The sequence below is a fragment of the Nomascus leucogenys genome, chromosome 10 (assembly GCF_006542625.1).
Source record: "Nomascus leucogenys isolate Asia chromosome 10, Asia_NLE_v1, whole genome shotgun sequence".
In the NCBI taxonomy this organism is placed as follows: Eukaryota; Metazoa; Chordata; class Mammalia; order Primates; family Hylobatidae; genus Nomascus; species Nomascus leucogenys.
The window spans coordinates 11,621,280-11,638,140 of NC_044390.1; the positions used below are offsets into that span (position 1 = coordinate 11,621,280).

Below are 16,861 nucleotides of genomic sequence, written 5' to 3' on the forward strand. Positions count from 1 at the left end.
CACAGTTCACACTGGCACTTTAAAAGTGTTGAGATTTCTTCTGTTTTCTTGGTAGTCTGAAGGGTGAAATCCAAACTCTTGGCCTGGTTTTAAAAATTAGCTGACTCACCCCACCTTACTTAACAGATGTAATTTTCATGAGAGGCAGGCTCACAACAACGGCCCCTCCTAGGCATTTTATCAAAACATCTTCACTTCTGGGCCTTCTCTCACCTTCCCCCTTCCCCTAGTGCACCTTTCCCAGGCTTTCCACTTACTCCATACTCCTGTCAAGCCCCAGCTCAACATTCATCTCCTTAACTCCTATTCCCTACAGCGAACTTTCTCTCTACTGTGAAACTGTATCTATACAAGGTGGTGTCATGTCATTTTGATTACTTCAATGTTGCCTTGGAATTATTCTCGGGGTGTATGATAAAGGTAGTTTGTAAGCAGCTTTGCCTATTTTCAACTTCTCATGGGAGCCTATTATTGCACCATGGGCCTTGTAGAAAAAAACACTGCTGGAAACATTTCCTGGTGGACGTGCTGATGGCTAGCTTTATTCCTTTGTAAGACCACTTAGATTCTCTGTGGAGAAGGAAAGAGGTTTAATGGACTCACAGTTCCACATAGCTGAGGAGGCCTCACAAAGGCATGGTGGAAGGTAAAGGAGAAACAAAGGTTCTCTTACATGGTGGCAGGTAAGAGAGCTTGTGCAGGGGAACTCCCATTAATACAACCATCAGATCTCATGAAACTTACTATCACGAGAACAGTATTGGGGAAACTGACCCCATGATTCAAGGATCTCTACCTGGCCTTGACCTTGACACCTGGGTATTATTACAATTCAAGGTGAGATTTGGGTGGGGACACAGCCAAACCATATCACCCTGTCTTCAAAAAAGAAAGAAGATAAAATAAAATATATTCAGAACCTGACCACTGCTCACCACCTCAATGCACAAGCTATGTTCCCCTGGAAGCTGGGTCTGAGATGGAGCTGAGTGGGCAGAGAGTTTATTAGGGGGTACTCTTGGGATCAATGCCTGTGGAAAGGGAGAAGTTGGGCTGTGAGGTAGTCACAAGGAAGGCCTGAGCGGACTCCTTGAGGAGGTCTGAACTGGGATGACCCTTAGGAGTTCTCCTGAGTCAAGGTGCAGGGCCAGGCCTTTGTAGCCCTCACTAACAAGCCTCCAGGCAGGGGAAGTGTCACTGGGCAAGACAGCTGTCTTTAGCAGAGGAGATTCTTGAAGAAGGCTGACAGCCAAAGGCCATTAGCTGGAGCTTCCCGGCTGCTGGAGGAATAAATGTTTAATTCCCGAAGGAGACCTAAGCATCCTCCACCACACTTCACTATGGCCATCTTGATTGGAGCCCCCATCTTCTCAAGAGCAGTGCAACAGCTCCTCACTGGTCTGCCTGCTTCGATCCTCTTATCACACAAGCTAGGGTAATCCTTTGAAAATATGTTAGATGATGTCCCGTCTCTGCTCAAAGCAATCATGTCAGTACCTTCCTGCCTCAACCTGAGTAACATCCAAAGTCATCACAGTTGTCTGTACGACCCCACAGCCTCTGCTCCCTCAGCTCTCAGGCCTCAGCCACTACCCCTCTTTACAATGGCACTCTAGAGACTCTGAACTCCTCGCTGTTCTTTGAAAATCTTGGCAAGTTCTGTTAAAAGATAAATTTACGTGTATTAAAATTTCATGAGTTTATTTGAGCTTTAAATGATTCAGGAATCCGGCAGCACCAGACCACAAGCAGCCCGGCGCTCCGAGGGGAGGAGAGGAGGGGGCTTTTATAAGGTGTTCATGGAAGCAAGACAAAGAAAATATTTGGTTAAAGCAGAAAGTCCCTGGTGAGAGGTCAGCTTCTGATTGGTAAAGTCTCTAGTTAGAATTTAGCTGGCAGTTTCTGATTGGTTATGCTGGTTTCATTTTACTGTTTACATTGAGTTGGTTTTCCATTTGCTTAGGTAGGAACCAAAGGTGCTGAAGGTGGCTCAGCTAAATGTCCCCCCGATTAATTATTTTAACAGTTCCCATCTCAGGGTTTTCCCATTTTACTGTTCCCTCTGCCCAAAATGTTCTTTCAGGCCTCAGCACGGCTCCCTCCCTCGGGTTTTTAATTCCTGTCACCTTATTGTGGGGGTCTTCTCTGGCTGACCTTTTGGAAACAGTACTACTCCTTCCCCCGGCTCTCCCTGCCCTTTGTTGCATTCTCTTTCTCCATAGCAAGGGGCTCAAGGGGAGAAATTACAGACTGTCACATTGACTGCTATATCTCCACTACCTATATTCATGCCTGGCACATCATAGCAGGTGCTCAAAAAGTACATTTTGAATGAATTTCTGTAAGCTACAGAAAAAGGTTCCATGATTGGTCCAAACTGAAAATTGGTCCATGATTCTCAAGGAAAGTAAGAGGAGCTGTGTTTCCTTTCCTGTTGTTTAGCTTTGGTCAGACAAGTCATTTGTTTTTCTTTACTCAAATTAAATAAGGAGTTAGCTTAAGTATCTCTTATTGAACAAGCAAACAGTTAAGATGTCAGAATTCTGATATTATCTCATACCTAAACTTATAAAAACTTGTTTTTGTTTTTTTTTTTCAAATTTGTGTTGGCCTCTTAAAAGTTGAAGAATTTCGACACTGTTAAACTTCCTCTAAGGCTCTTGTTCCCTAAAAGCAGTGATGGTTAAGAAACCCCCTACATGAGCCAAATACAGTGGCTCATGTCTGTAATACCAGTACTATGGGAGACCAAGGCAGGAGGATGGCTTGAGCCCAGGAGCTCGAGATCAGCCTGGGCAACACGGGGAGACCCCGTCTCTACAAAAAAAAAAAAAAAAAAAAAAAATAGCTGGTCATGGTGGTGCACCTGTAGTTCTGTAGTCTCAGCTACTTGAGAGGCTGCGGTAGATCACATGAGCCCAGGAGGCTGAGGTTGCAGTGAGCCGTGATTACACCACTGCACTCCAGCTGGGGAGACAGAGTGAGGCCCCGTTTCTTAAAAAAAAAAGAGAGAGAGAAAGAAATTTCCCACCCTTTTGCGTTTCAAAAGAAACAGCCATCCACAAAGGACAACCCAGCCCTGGAATATTCTGTGGTAAGACCCACCTTCATCCTTCCCCAAGGCTCCCATGAGGAATCATGGGAGACCAGGACCCCTTCCTTTCCTTTGAGTTATTCTTCATTAATAAATGTTCTCCCTATTGCAAGGGTATGAATAAAATCATATCCTTAATTGTCCAGCGCATTTTGTCTTTCACAGTTTGATGCCAAGACTTAGATATAATTGGACCTCACCTTCCAATTCCCAGTTACTCCACACAGGTAATGAGGCCTTAGGTCATCTCTAAGTTGTTCCGTGGGATGGAGTAGAAAATTGGTGATTCCTTTCCCCTCCATCACAAGGATCACGGCCAACACCCTATAACAAAAGATAAGTTAACCAGAAAAAAAATAACAAATGTATTTGATTATAGCCTTTTTAAAATAATTTAAAGCAATTCCATTTTAAAAAATGAAAGCACTTACATTAACCCTAAAAATATAAATACAGCAAACAGGTAACTGGGTGTGTAAAACACTCATTTGCACACACAATCAGGCATTTATGGAAGCATATGCCCCACTGTGCATGTAAAGACAGGTTTCATTTGCACTTTATTGCTTCAAACAATGAACAGCCTATTTGATCATAGTTCTACATGACAGGTGAGCCTTCAGAACGAAGACCCAGAGATTCAGGAGAAGCTGTCTGATTTTATGCTTAGGTTTGATGAAGCAGGGACAGTCATGTGGAAATGTGACTGGACAAAAAAGGGTATGATCTAATGGAAACAGACTGCGTGGGGAAACCTACCAAGGCCTGCTTGTTCAGATTCTTCTTGGCCTCTCTGTGCAGCATTCCTTCCTCCCAGGTATGGGGTAGGACCCCTCTGGGATGAGGGTCTTAGTTTCTTTATGGCCAAGTGTTACACAGAAGAATGGTGGAAGGTTAGAATAATATTTCTAGGTTTTATGGCTGGCTTTGGGGAAAAGGAGTTCTAGTTTCTATGACTCATCTTGGGGAAGAGGGATTACAGTTTCTATGGTTGATCTCAGGGGAGAATGAGAGGTGAGAGATAGAGGGGGCAGCAGAAGGTCAGAGAGAGACTTTGCTTCTGAGGCTTCTTTGGAGGCTTTCATTTTGGGGTATTGTTTTCTGAGTCCCAACAGTGGCAATGATGTTCATTTTCAACAAAAGGGAGGACTGACTATGTTGAACTTAATCTAAGTCTCATACTCTAAAAAGTAGAGATGTAAGAAATCTTCTGCCCTTTTGGGTTGTAGGAACTGGCTAATTGCCAAGGACCACACAGGCTTTGCATATTCTGAAGTAAGACCCACCTCCGTCCTTCCTCATGCTCCCATAAGACTCTCTTTGTCTCCATAAAAGCCAGGCTCATTCCTTTTCTTTGAGATATTTCTTATTAATGAATGTCCACCTATGGCCAACAGCCTGAATAAAAATCATATCCTAATTTACTGGTGTATTTTGTCTTTCATACTTTCATAAGGAGGGGATTTGTGTTGGGAGGGTTTATTTATAGCCTTAAAGTGTCTGTTGGAAAATCAGCAGCTGACAATAATGAGTGACAAAAGAGCTCTTGACAATAGATAACAGACAGCCAAAGGGTCTGCTCCCTCAGCAGAAAACCAGCATGAAGCTTAGTTTCAGAGCAGGGAATAATTATTACTTCCAGAGGCTGACAGAAACTTGATTCAAGCAGATGGTTGGACAAAAATACATTGTTGGAAGTAATTTCCCAGCATAAAAAATAAATGTCACTTTATATAATTTGTCCGTGAAATCAACTATCTCCAATGTGCTAGCCACAAAAGACTCAGTCCTTCTCTGTCTGGGGGCTCTGGTTGTTAAGAGATGAGGTGGAGGCAGAAGTCCCTGGAAGATGGAGACTGTCATACATCACATGTCTACAAGCTCTTGCTCCCCCTCTTGCCATGTGATCTCTGAACAGGGCAGCTCCCCTTTGCCTTCTTCCATCATAAGTGGAAGTAGCCCAAGGCTTTCACCAGATGCCCAGTCTTTAGTCAGCAGAATCGTGAGCCAAATAAATCCTTTGTCTTTATAAATTACCCAGTCTCAGATATTCCTATGTAGCAACACTAAATGGACAAAGATAAACCACTATCTACTATTTATATACAAAGAAATATTCCCTAGACAGAAACACCCTCATTCTTGGCCAGGGCACATACAAGGAGCACCAAATTCATCAGCAGTCTATAACTGGGCTTACTTACAGCATTTGTAGGCATTTGTTGTCCTCGGATTAGCAACGAGCTGATGAGTCATGCTGAAGACCTTGATATTGGCCAAGTCCTCACAAAATTGATTCATCTTCTAGAAGCTGACAAGTAGGAGGTTATACGTCACCAAAAGAAAGACTAGTAACTACTTGATCAAATCCAACCCATTTTATATTTCCTCCAAATATTCTCCATTAAGAATGTAATTTGACATCAAAAACAGGCCTGCTTAGAGATAGAATATGAACATGAAATGGAAACATACGAGTATTGCCAAGAGTTGGGTTTGTTTTTACTTTTTAAGTGCTCAAACCTGGATTTCATAGCCTATGCTTTGAATTAACAATAGCTATCAGAATTATTGCCACATATTTTGCGTAAGTTTAATAGACAAGGCTTAATTGACTCACTGAACTATGTCTTTGTGAGACTTTAATTTTCCTGTAAGAACTGTAAATGCCAACAAGATAGACATCCCTGTTCTTCTAAGCTTTGTTTATAGTACCAAGAAGTAAACAGGCAGTTATTACATTAAAAAACATTCCCTGTATGTCAGCAACATCTAATTTGAATATGTGGGAGTTTTAGAGGAAAAGGGATAGGGATGTCATAAAAAAGAACCCCAAAATATGCCTAATACCTAAAACTTGAAGTCTGATCTTGATCCCACTGTGGATTAACAAACCACATGTTTCTCAATGTCACTGTCAACTTGATGTATAGGATATTTGCCACTTAGTTTCTAAATTGCTCTGAGATCACATTTTGGAGGCATATTTATCTTGTATACCCATGGCAAGGAGAGCCATTTGTCAAACTGGATGTAAAATAAATTAAATGAGATTCTGCTGCCCATACACATTAAGGCCTCCCAAAGAGACCAACATGCTAACTTGGGCAGGACTTACAAAAGCTCAGTTGAAGTATTACCTCCTCTGTGGCCAACTTAATTGCTCCCTCTGTGCTGGCCATAGTTGCTGGTGGTTATAGCTGTCTCCCCAATAGGCTGAGATCCTGAGGGCAGAGACTACGTCTTATTCATCTTTGTATCTCTGGTAACTTGCATAGTGTTTTGTAATCAGCAAGAATTTGCTCAAAGACTGTAGGTATTCATTTAATGGTAGCCAACTGTTAGACCAGAATCTACCCCAACTCTGAGTATGCTCTGAAGTGTGCCACAGTTCATAGCCACTTATCTTTAGAATCCTGATAAAGATATTGAGGGACTATGCAGTTTCTATTTCTATACCACAAACATCTGCAGGAGGTGATTCTACCCTCACACTTTTCAGAGCCCTGGGAGGGTGAAGAAGATTAGAAAAACTGGGCCAGGTGCAGTGGCTCACGCCTGTAATCCCGGCACTTTGGGAGGCTGAGGTGGGCGGATCATGAGGTCAAGAGATCAAGACCATCCTGGCCAATATGGCGAAACCCCATCTCTACTAAAAACGCAAAAATTAGCTGGGCATGGTGGCACCCACCTGTAGTCGGGAGGCTGAGGCAGGAGAATCGCTTGAACCAGGGAGGTGGAGATTGCAGTGAGCCAAGACCATGCCACAGCACTCCAGCCTGGCGACAGAGCAAGACTCCGTCTCAAAAAAGAAAAAGAAAAAGAAAAACTCTGATAGCCACAAGAATTCAACTCAATGGTTTAACAAAACATCTCTGCCAGGCACTGTTCTAAGCAGGTTATACCTTTCATCTCATAGAATCCTTACTGTGACCATAGGTGGGTACTGTTATTGTTTGTATTTTACATGTGGGGAAACTGGCACCCAAAGGTGGAGTAACTTGCCCAAGTGATAGAGCCTTAGATACAGCCTTATTATTTCCCATACCTCTCGCTTCCCAAGAAGCCAGGCAAATGAATCATTTCTCCTCTGCATTCCCATAGACTCGACACTCAGGCACAGGCTTGATTGCATTGTGTTGTAATTAGAGCTTCATGTCTGTCTCATTGGTCAAACAGTGAGTTCCCGGAGAAGAGGAACTGTGTATTTATTAGTAATCTTTTCACCTCCCTGCTTAGCAGAGTGACGGGTGTGCAGTAGCCTCTGCTTGAGAGTTTGCTGAATAACTGAATGAGGGGAGGCTCTGTCCAAAGCTGCCACACCTGGAGAACTCCCCAGAGAAAGGGATGAAGACAGACTCATCCTGCTGCCTCAGGGCTGTGTGTGTGTGTGTGTGTGTGTGTACATCCAACAGCAACTTTCACAGTGGGCCACCGAAGTTAATTTTTTTTTTTTTTAAGACAGAGTTTTGCTCTGTCTCCCAGATGCGAGTGAAGTGGCACGATCTTGGCTCACTGCAACCTCCGCCTCCTGGGTTCAAGCAATTCTCCTGCCTCAGCCTCCCGAGTAGCTGAAATTACAGGCGCTGGCCATCACATCTGGTTAATTTTTATATTTTCAGTAGAGACGGGGTTTCACAATGTTTCCCAGGCTGGTCTCGAACTCCTGGAGCTCAAGTGATCTGCCCGCCTCGGCCTTCCAAAGTGCTGGAATTATAGGCGTGAGCCACCACATCCATCCCTTAAATATTATTTTAAAGTTTTAAAAAAGTATTAAAAAGTCAAAATATTTTTTAAAATATGTTATTAATACTTTAAGCCCAGTGATTCCACTTCTAGGAGATTATGCTAAGCATCATCATGGCTATATGTCTACAGGCCATAAACATAAACGTGTGTGGCTGAGCAGGTAGTGAGCAGGTGGAAGGAGCTGGGCAAAGGATGTGCATTCTGTGAGGTGGGGGATGGGAAGGACCATGGCATGCTAGAAAAGGCTTGCCTGTTATTGTGATTCAAGGACAGGGATCCAGAGTAGCCAAAGATTGTTTTCCAACAGGGCCCAGAAATCTCAACTTAAAAATATTGGCTGTGGTGGATTGCAAGAAATGGACCCAAATTATTCCCCTCCTCTCTCCATGCCTTTTGGTAGAGCCCTCCTGCACCGACTCTGAGCTGGCACATGACTGGCTTTGGCCAGAGATGTCAGCAAAAGGGATGCAAACAGAGGCTTGGAAGGTGTTTCCACATGGCAGCTTGCCTTCTTGCTGCCCAGGGAACCCCTGCCACTACTACCAAGTAAAGAAGGCAGGGTAACCTGACAGATAAAAGGCGTGTGACCTAGACACAAGTGACCCACTGCCCCAGGAAATAGCGTGCTACTTTCCAGGCACATGAGTGAGGCCGTCCTAGAGCATCCTGGCTCAGCCAACCCACCAGCTGACCACAGATGCACGAGAGAGCCCAGCAGAAATCAGCTGAGCTGGCCCAGATCGGAAGAGCAAGCTGAGCCAGCTCACAGAATTGTGGGCTAAATTTTAAGCCAATACATTAGTTGTTTTAAGCCATTACATCTTGGGGGTGGTTTGCTATATAAAAAAGCTAATAGAGAACAAAATTAAAATATGTTTAGTGCTAAACAAAGCAGGGATCCAGTTCATTGTAATGTATGATGAATGTAAAGATTTGACCACAAACACTCCCTTCCTTGCATCACTGTTTGTAACAATGAAAAGGCAAAACCGACCTAAAGATCCATGCAGGGAAGTGGTTAAGACATGATGGCACATCCACATATTGAAAAGGTATGCACCATTGAAAATGACAGCAGCTAATAGTGGCAACATGCAGACTATCAACCTTTCATAAGCGTGCCATCAAATTTTGATCAACAGGTAAAATTCATTTGCCCTCCCAGAACATGTACTCTTGTGGAAATGGAACATGAAGCTAATTGGATCATCAGGCAGTATAGAGGCCATCTTGCTGTAAGGAAGAGATAAAATCTCAGAATAAAGCCCAGACTGTGCTAAACTTTGCTTTTTGAGGATATAAGAGTGCACAGAGGGGAGCCGTAAACAGCTCTACTTAAATAGTGGAACATGGTTCCAAACGGGGATGGAGCAAAAAGTGGGACAATGGTTTTGAGAGTGAAAGACATTGCTATACTTATTGTCATCTTTTTAGTAGCTAAGTGTCCTTTTATCTCTTCAAACATGCCACGAAAAATTATAGGACTCGAAAGTGTGTTGTGAACACAAAGGATATTGAAATCATTGGCACAGAGAAATAATGACACAGAAAGACAGTTTGATGTTATATAAAAGACGCCACTTGTAAAGCAACAGGTACGATATAATCCCATTTTTGTAATAAAATTGAAAACTCAATTTAGTTAATTTCAAGCCATGAATATAAAGACCATTTGGAGTATGCCATTGAGGAATATTAAAAAGACGCACCATTTTAATTACACATTTTAGTCTCTCTAAATAGTCCCACATCGACAAAAAAAAATAAGTCAAGTGTATTATCAGTTGGAAAATATAACACTTTTTATAAGGAAATGCAGAGAAAATCCTTTTATTTTTATGAAAAGGATATGCAGGCAGAGAAAACTAATCGGAGGACAGGGATGAAAATTGGGATGTACAGTGCTTAGATGGGAGTACGGGTAATTCTTATTTTTCTTCATCTTATTTACTGTGCTTTTTTTCAAACTGCCATAATAAACATGTACTTCGTGTTGAAAAAACTAAAAGTTATAGTTTTAAAAACATGAAGGGCCACACTCATGCATGCATATGCACATACACACACACACACACACACACACACACACACACTCCAACCCAACCCAAAGTGGTGCAAGACTGTATATTCATATACTTTCTGTCAGTGCCTACAAAGGCTCTTGCCACCTCGCTGCATTCATTCAGAGTTTTCTTGGGGATAAACAGTCTCTGAAACTGTAGAATCTTCTCCCATACAAAACACAGGAAATCCCTGCAGTCTCTTCACCTCCCCAGTTCTGTTAGGAGGCAGGCAGCTGCTATGTAGCATTATGCTTCATGGCCAGAGGTAGTACCAAGATAGGGATTCAGCTGCTCTGTTCTTCCACTCTGCAAATCTTCTGCAAGCACGTGAGCAGGCCAGGGAGGGGCTGCTGCCATTTGGTGGTGAAGACACTCTGCTTGTGAAGAGCAACAAGGCAGAGGTCTCTAAGGGCCCCCTCGGCCCTGTCTGTCTGGCCCATCGTGGGCTTGTTCTTCACTAATTGTCTCTCACTGCTGACAGAGCCCACAAGTGTCTTTATGCGTGACAGATTCCTTGCAAATGGTGAATGGTGGAAAGATGACCCAGCTAATCATCAGACCTGCTTCTAAAATACCATCTAGTCAGACGCAGCAGAGCCCAGCTCTACTCACTCATCCATAAATGTGACTCTGAGCTGTGAGAACAAAAGCCAAAGCAACTCTCTATTAGGAAACCCAGGGGGAAGACAGCAATGTAACAAGTCCCAGGTTCAAAATGACAAGTGATTCACTGAAGATACCACAGCAGTACAGTCTATCACTGGGCACAGCGATATGGCCAAAAGCATGAGAATTTTACAAGTTAATGAATTATTGGCTGGACTACAGAATGAAAAATTTGAACTGATAAGGCCAGTAGACTATCCTTTTGAACCGAATTCACTGGAAGAATAAACTGTGGCATAGCAGTTCTTTTTTAGTAACAGGAATATGGTTACAAGATGCCTGAATGGATATTATCCACACACTATTGTCATCTTTTTAAGCACCCACTTCGTGCTCAACTCTACCATTCTATAAACTTACTCTTGGAATGGAGAGAAGTAAAAAACATGATTTTTTTCTCCCTTTTGAAAAATCCTGAGTTATGTTAGAATTAGGAAAGATTCCATAATTATTAAGAAGGACAGATGACAGATTGGCCCTATTGTAAAGTTTATAAAATCAAATCCCATTTTAAAGCTTAGTAAGAAATGTGGCAATAGCAGCTCCTCCCACAGTGCCCTCAGCTTTCAGCCACTATTCAGCTTTGCCTGTGGTCTAACTATACCTTCAGCTACAGTGGCGAAAAACTAACAGCTACCATTTCCTGAAAGCTGACAATGAGCTGCATCTGGATGTGCTGTTGGCGGACATTATTGCTTTAAGCATCACAAAGACCTCAGAGGTGAGTACAATCATTTCCCCATTCTACCAATGAGGAAACTGAGGCGTAGAGAGGGTAAATAACTTGTCCAAGGCCATATACCTAGTAGGCGGGGAGCAAGATTCAAGCTTCTTCAATGAGCATGCAAGAGGGAAGGGGAGGAGCCCTGTGGAGCAGTTGGAAAGGCTCAGGAGCCGGCACCCAAGCTCATTCACCCTGAGCCAATCACTCAATCTCTGTACAGAAGGAGGTGAACCACCTTGCCCACTGCCCCACAGCATTGCTGAGAGGTCCAAATGAGATCACTTACAGGAAAAGCTCTGACAACAGTACAGCATTCTATAAACACCATGTGCTACTGATAAAAGGACAGAAGACTAAATCATACTCCTTAGGAGCACAACACTTCAGTCATTCTGGCTTCAATGGAAAGACCACACCCCCTCTCGTCCCCTGACTTAATGCTTTCAATAAACAGCACAGGATTTTCTTGAGCAATCTTTTAAAGATGAAGGGCTCGGGTATGCATGCTGGTACTTGAACTGGTCTTTGCAGGGAGCTTTAGTGTCTTACAATATTTAATACAGACATCCTGCCTGAGCTATTTATCCTGACTTGGGAAAGTAACCACTTCACTGTTACTATTAATTCTGTTCCAAAAGAAAAAAAGACTATTGTAATTTTACACCCTTAATCTATGCAACACAGGAATGAGAAAGAAAAAAAAACCCAACACAGTACTTTCTCATGAATGAGGCACATTATATATAGTAATTCACATTTTATTATTTTATCATTATGAATAGTAAAGTCCACAGTTCAGTCCTCAGACAACATTCAGGTAGATGTTTTACATATGAGACACCTGCCTATAATGTGATGACTATATATATATATGGATATATATGGATATATATTTTGAACCACTGTGATTTACTAGTCTATTAAAATGCCATTACACATTTAAAAACTGAACAATTACAACAATGCAATCTTCAAGCAATTAAAAACAAAGAATTGTTGAGCCAACATGAAAGATCTGCTGAGTAACCTGGCCTTTCAAGTAATGTCTAGTGGAAACACTGTTTTCTCCTTCCATCTGAAGATCATTACAAATAAAAAACAAACCTACACAAAAAACCACCTGCTCTGAGTGAAAGTCAGGATTCAGACCACATGACTCAGGGACACACTCCCCAGCAGTTGGTGGAGGCACCATCACTCCAACATGTGCAGGAGCAGCGAGGGGTCCACCTCCACAGCCCGCAGCCCGTTGTGCAGGCTCTGGAAGGTGGCCTGCTTCCCGAAGCGCTGCCGCCAACGGACCAAGGCCTCCACCACCTGTGACTGCACATTGTGGGGATGGTTGGCCTTACAGCGGTAGATATCCGTCTGGGACAGTCCCAGAGACAGCACCACGGGCTCCCACTCAGGGCCCAGCCTCTGGGCCAGCTGGTTAATCTGCCGGTCTGATGGGGAGCTGTTGAGGATGTGCAAGGGGATCCCAGTCAATCTGTCACCTGAGGAGGAAAAAGACACCCGGGTGAAATGAGCAAAGCAACAAACACATCGTTTGGGGGCAGAAATGAGAATCGTGGGGAGAAGAAAGCAATGCTTCCAAATGGCAGAGCCAATTGGCTCTTGTCTTCCTGGGGGCTGCTCTGTTCAGGGCTTCAATGCTGTTAAGTATCTATGAAAACGTTTTTTACAGAAACTTTTTTTTTTTGAGACGGTGTTTCACTCTGTCGCCCAGGCTGGAGAGCAATGGCATGATATTGGCTCACTACAAACTCCACCTCCTGAGTTGAAGTGATTCTCCTGTTTCAGCCTCCCAAGTAGCTGGGATTACAGGCAACTGCCACCACGCCCAGCTAATTTTTGTATTTTTAGCAGAGACGGGGTTTCACCATGTTAGCCAGGCTGGTCTTGAACTCTTGACCTCAGGTGATCCACCTGCCTTGGCCTCCCAAAGTGCTAGGATTACAGGCGTGAGCCACAGCAACAAAATAAAAATAACTAGAAATCCCACCAGAAAAACTCATCGATAATTACTAGTCTATTTCCTTTGATATATAAAACACACATGAAGGGTAACCTTGTACATGCTGCTTTGTAACAGGCTTTTTTCACTTCTATCCCTTTTACTCAAGGCCAGGCAAGGCATTCTGGGGGAATTCAAGAATGGCTGCACAGACCCCAGCTCCCTCTGGCACTGTCTATGGCCTTAGTGATGGGGCCTGTTCCAAGACTGGGAATGCCCCTCCCTGCAGGAAAGGCAGGTGCTAGAGGACAAAGGCTAAACCAAACAGCTACCCTCCCCGATGAGGTTGAATTTGAAATATTACCGAGAAAAGGTGTAGCTGCTAACAGAAGCCAGAGCCAAGAGGGCTGCTGAGAACAAAATAAACCTAAGAGGCCATGCGGTAGCAAGAAGAGAAGAGAGCGGGGTTTGTTCGTAGCAGAGGCCACAAGAGTGGAGTTACCGTTCTGGCAGAGCCCAGAAGAGGAACAGGGAGTATGAGATGGGGCAACGAGGAAATCTGACCTTACGCTTCCTGAACTAGATTCTTATTTGCCTGAGGCCAGTCTGCTAAGAAGCATGACATTGAGTGAATGGTTATAAATGTGCCCAGCAAAACCAGTGAGCAGTGCCTTTGGTTATACAGAAAGAGCTCCTAACTTCATTAGGGAAGGCCTTCCAGGGGAAGGAGGCTAAAGCTAAGCCCTGAACACTAGGAGGAGGAGCTGGGTGATGAAGGAGGAACAGGGCGTGGTACATCTCGAGAAGAGAGAATTACATGTGCAAAGGCCCAGAGGCAGGAGAATCACAATGGTGGAAGAGAAAGGCACTCACAGCAGCCAAGTGCAGAGATTGAGAGGGACTCCAAACATCCAAAGTCATTTGCTAGGTTCAGACATTTGTTTGACAGCACAGTATACTATACTCCCATCCATCAGCATCACAGGGATTCAGGTCAGTCTACTTCACGCTCACCAGTCCACTATTGTGTTTTGATTTATGATTCAATAAGAAGGCAAAGGCACCTTATTACAAGAGCTGATGTTTTCCACAGCCCATGCCTTTGGCCTCTGGGCAGTGGCCAGCACCTTAGAGATGAGTTGCAAAAATATTGTCAAGGGCTCTTTCTGGTGTTTGTCAACACTACAATTTAAAAAACAATGACTAAGAAGCAATTAGAATACTGATGACACTACTGATCAATAGTTGAGATGAACAGCAATGATTTTACGGCTTGTATAAAAACATAGGCTCATTAAAAAAAATTAAAGCAACAGAAAACAGCACAAAGAAAAGAATTCATCCAATATCCCACCATTGTGTTTACAGTTGGTGACCATCCTTCCGGATATCTCTGTATGCACATACACTGGTAGAAGGCTAGATAGAGGTTAATGGGTTCATTTAAAATGATAACATATGAACTTTTCTTTCTAGTAAGAGCTATTTAATTTTGTTTGGATGTAACAGAAGAAAAAGCAGAAGTGAAACAAAATGACATTCTGACAAGTGGTTACAAGTTAACATACTTGAAAACATACACACACATAATTTAATGCATAGAAAAAAGTTACGAAAACTCAAGGGTTAACTGCATGGTTTTATAGTAATACTCTATAATTACTTTACATTTCCTCTCCATTTCCTCACAGTTGATTTTTTCTCACTTACATAATTTTTATTTTGTCAGATGCCTAATAGTTATACATTTCTTTAACAATCATCCATGCCCCCTTGCCCCATTGTTTAGTCCTAAGGTGGCATTATAATGGTTTGAATGCTCACCAGTGTTTTGTTGTTGTTGCTGTTGTTACTGTTTTTCATCTGTGGCTTTTCTACTCCTGGGTCTGTTCTTCTGATTTGAGTCATTTGGGTCAATTTCATCATAAGGAGGATTTTTTTTTTCAAGAAATGCTCATGATTGCAATAGTCCCTGACTTCTTTCCGGTCAAGGCGTCCTGCTTATTGCATTCACTGGAATAATAACTTAATATTTAGAGAACAATTTTATATTATTTTTATCTTTTTATATTCTTTTTAACAGGATAATATAAAATTATATTCATAATTTTAAATTATATTATTTAAAAAATTTTATTTCCCTTACAAGTTTGTAGACCTTGCTCATACTTTATGGTAGGGGTTGCTGATGTGGAGAATTCTGATACCAACTTAGTCATCCAGTATTTTGTGTAACTTGCTTTTCCTGTCTGAGGCCTAAATACTGAAACTTTAGACCAGGGTATATGTTATCCATTCTACATCTGCACTTCCAGATATGTGGCATAACCTTCTTTTTTTCTGAGATGGAGTCTCGCTCTGTCGTCCAGGCTGGAGTGCAGTGGCACAATCTCAGCTCATTGCAAGCTCTGCCTCCCAGGTTTATGCCATTTTTCTGCCTCAGTCTCCCGAGTAGCTGGGACTACAGGCGCCTACTACCATGCCTGGCTAATTTTTTTTGTATTTTTAGTAGAGATGGGGTTTCACTGTGTTAGCCAGGACGGTCTCGATCTCCTGACCTTGTGATCTGCCTGCCACGGCCTCCCAGAGTGCTGGGATTACAGGCGTGAGCCACTGCGCCTGGCTGGCATAATCTTCTTACCAAAGATTCAGTTGTTTCTTCCTTTTGGGAAAATCTTCCTGGGTCACATGGTTGCATTCTTTTCTTGCTCCATATGCTGGACGGCTGTGCCTCTCCTCCATGGCTGTCATATTGTCCTTATTGCTTTAATCCCCTCCTTGGGAGTATCTCACCCTTTGATTTTCAGCTATGTCTATCGTGTATGTGTGTGTGTGTGTGTGTGTGTGTCTTCTGGTTTTAACACTGTATTGTGTTTTTGTTAATTTCTTTTCTTGGCTCTATCTTTTAAAAATTCCATTCCACTTCACACTCATTAGGAGAGCTACTATCAAAACAAAACAAAACAAAACAAAACAAAAAACAAGAAGTCCCAAATGTCGGCAAGGGTGTGGAGAAATTGAAACCCTTGTGCACTATTGGTGGGAATGGAAAATGGTGCAGGTGCTGTGGAAAACGGTATGGCATTTCCTCAAAAATTTAAAAGTAGAATTAGCATATGATCCAGCAATCCCACTTCTGGGTATATCCTCACAAGAATTGAATGCAGGGACTCAAAGAGAAATTCGTACACCTATGTTCATAGCAGCATTATTCACAATAGCCAAAGATGGAAGCAAACTGAGTATCCATCACTGGATGAATGGATAAGCAAAATGTCAGAGACATACAATAGAATATTATTCAGCCTTAAAAAGGATGGAAATTCTGACACATGCTCCAACATGGATGAATCTTGAGTACATTACGCTAAGTAAAATAAGCCAGTCACAAAAGGACAAATACTTTCTGATTCTATTCATATGAGGTACTTGGAGTCGTCAAATTCAGATACAGAAAGCAGAATGCTGGTTGCCAGGGGGTGGGGGAGGGAGAAATGGGGAATTATTGTTTAATGGGTGCAGAGTTCCAGTTTTGAAAGTTGAAGACTTTTGGAGACTGGTTATAAAACAATGTGAAGGTACTTAACACAACTGAACTGTACATTTAA

At 42.6% G+C, this 16,861-nt stretch overlaps 1 protein-coding gene and 1 long non-coding RNA gene across 7 annotated transcripts in view; both read right to left on the reverse strand.

Annotated features, from left to right (window-relative positions):
- LOC115836916 overlaps positions 1 to 5,416 on the reverse strand; it is a 30,806-nt gene extending 25,390 nt beyond the window's left edge. The window contains exons 1-2 of the long non-coding RNA XR_004031924.1: positions 5,299 to 5,416; positions 3,295 to 3,418 (exon numbers count right to left, since the gene is read on the reverse strand). This is a non-coding gene — a long non-coding RNA (uncharacterized LOC115836916). The remainder of the gene's footprint in view (positions 1 to 3,294; positions 3,419 to 5,298) is intronic.
- Positions 1 to 16,861, reverse strand: part of LOC100604623 (suppressor of cytokine signaling 2) — a 338,229-nt gene that overhangs the window by 34,709 nt on the left and 286,659 nt on the right. For 3 of the 6 annotated variants that reach the window (XM_030819847.1, XM_030819848.1, XM_030819849.1), the window contains one exon: positions 12,720 to 12,792. The exons of 1 other annotated variant lie outside the window; for it this stretch is intronic. In XM_030819847.1, the coding sequence (XP_030675707.1) occupies positions 12,781 to 12,792 (12 nt within the window). In that variant the 3' untranslated portion in view covers positions 12,720 to 12,780. Of the gene's footprint in view, positions 1 to 12,013; positions 12,793 to 16,861 lie in introns of those variants that run through there. 2 more of the 6 variants (XM_003259668.3, XM_003259669.4) reach the window with 1 other exon arrangement.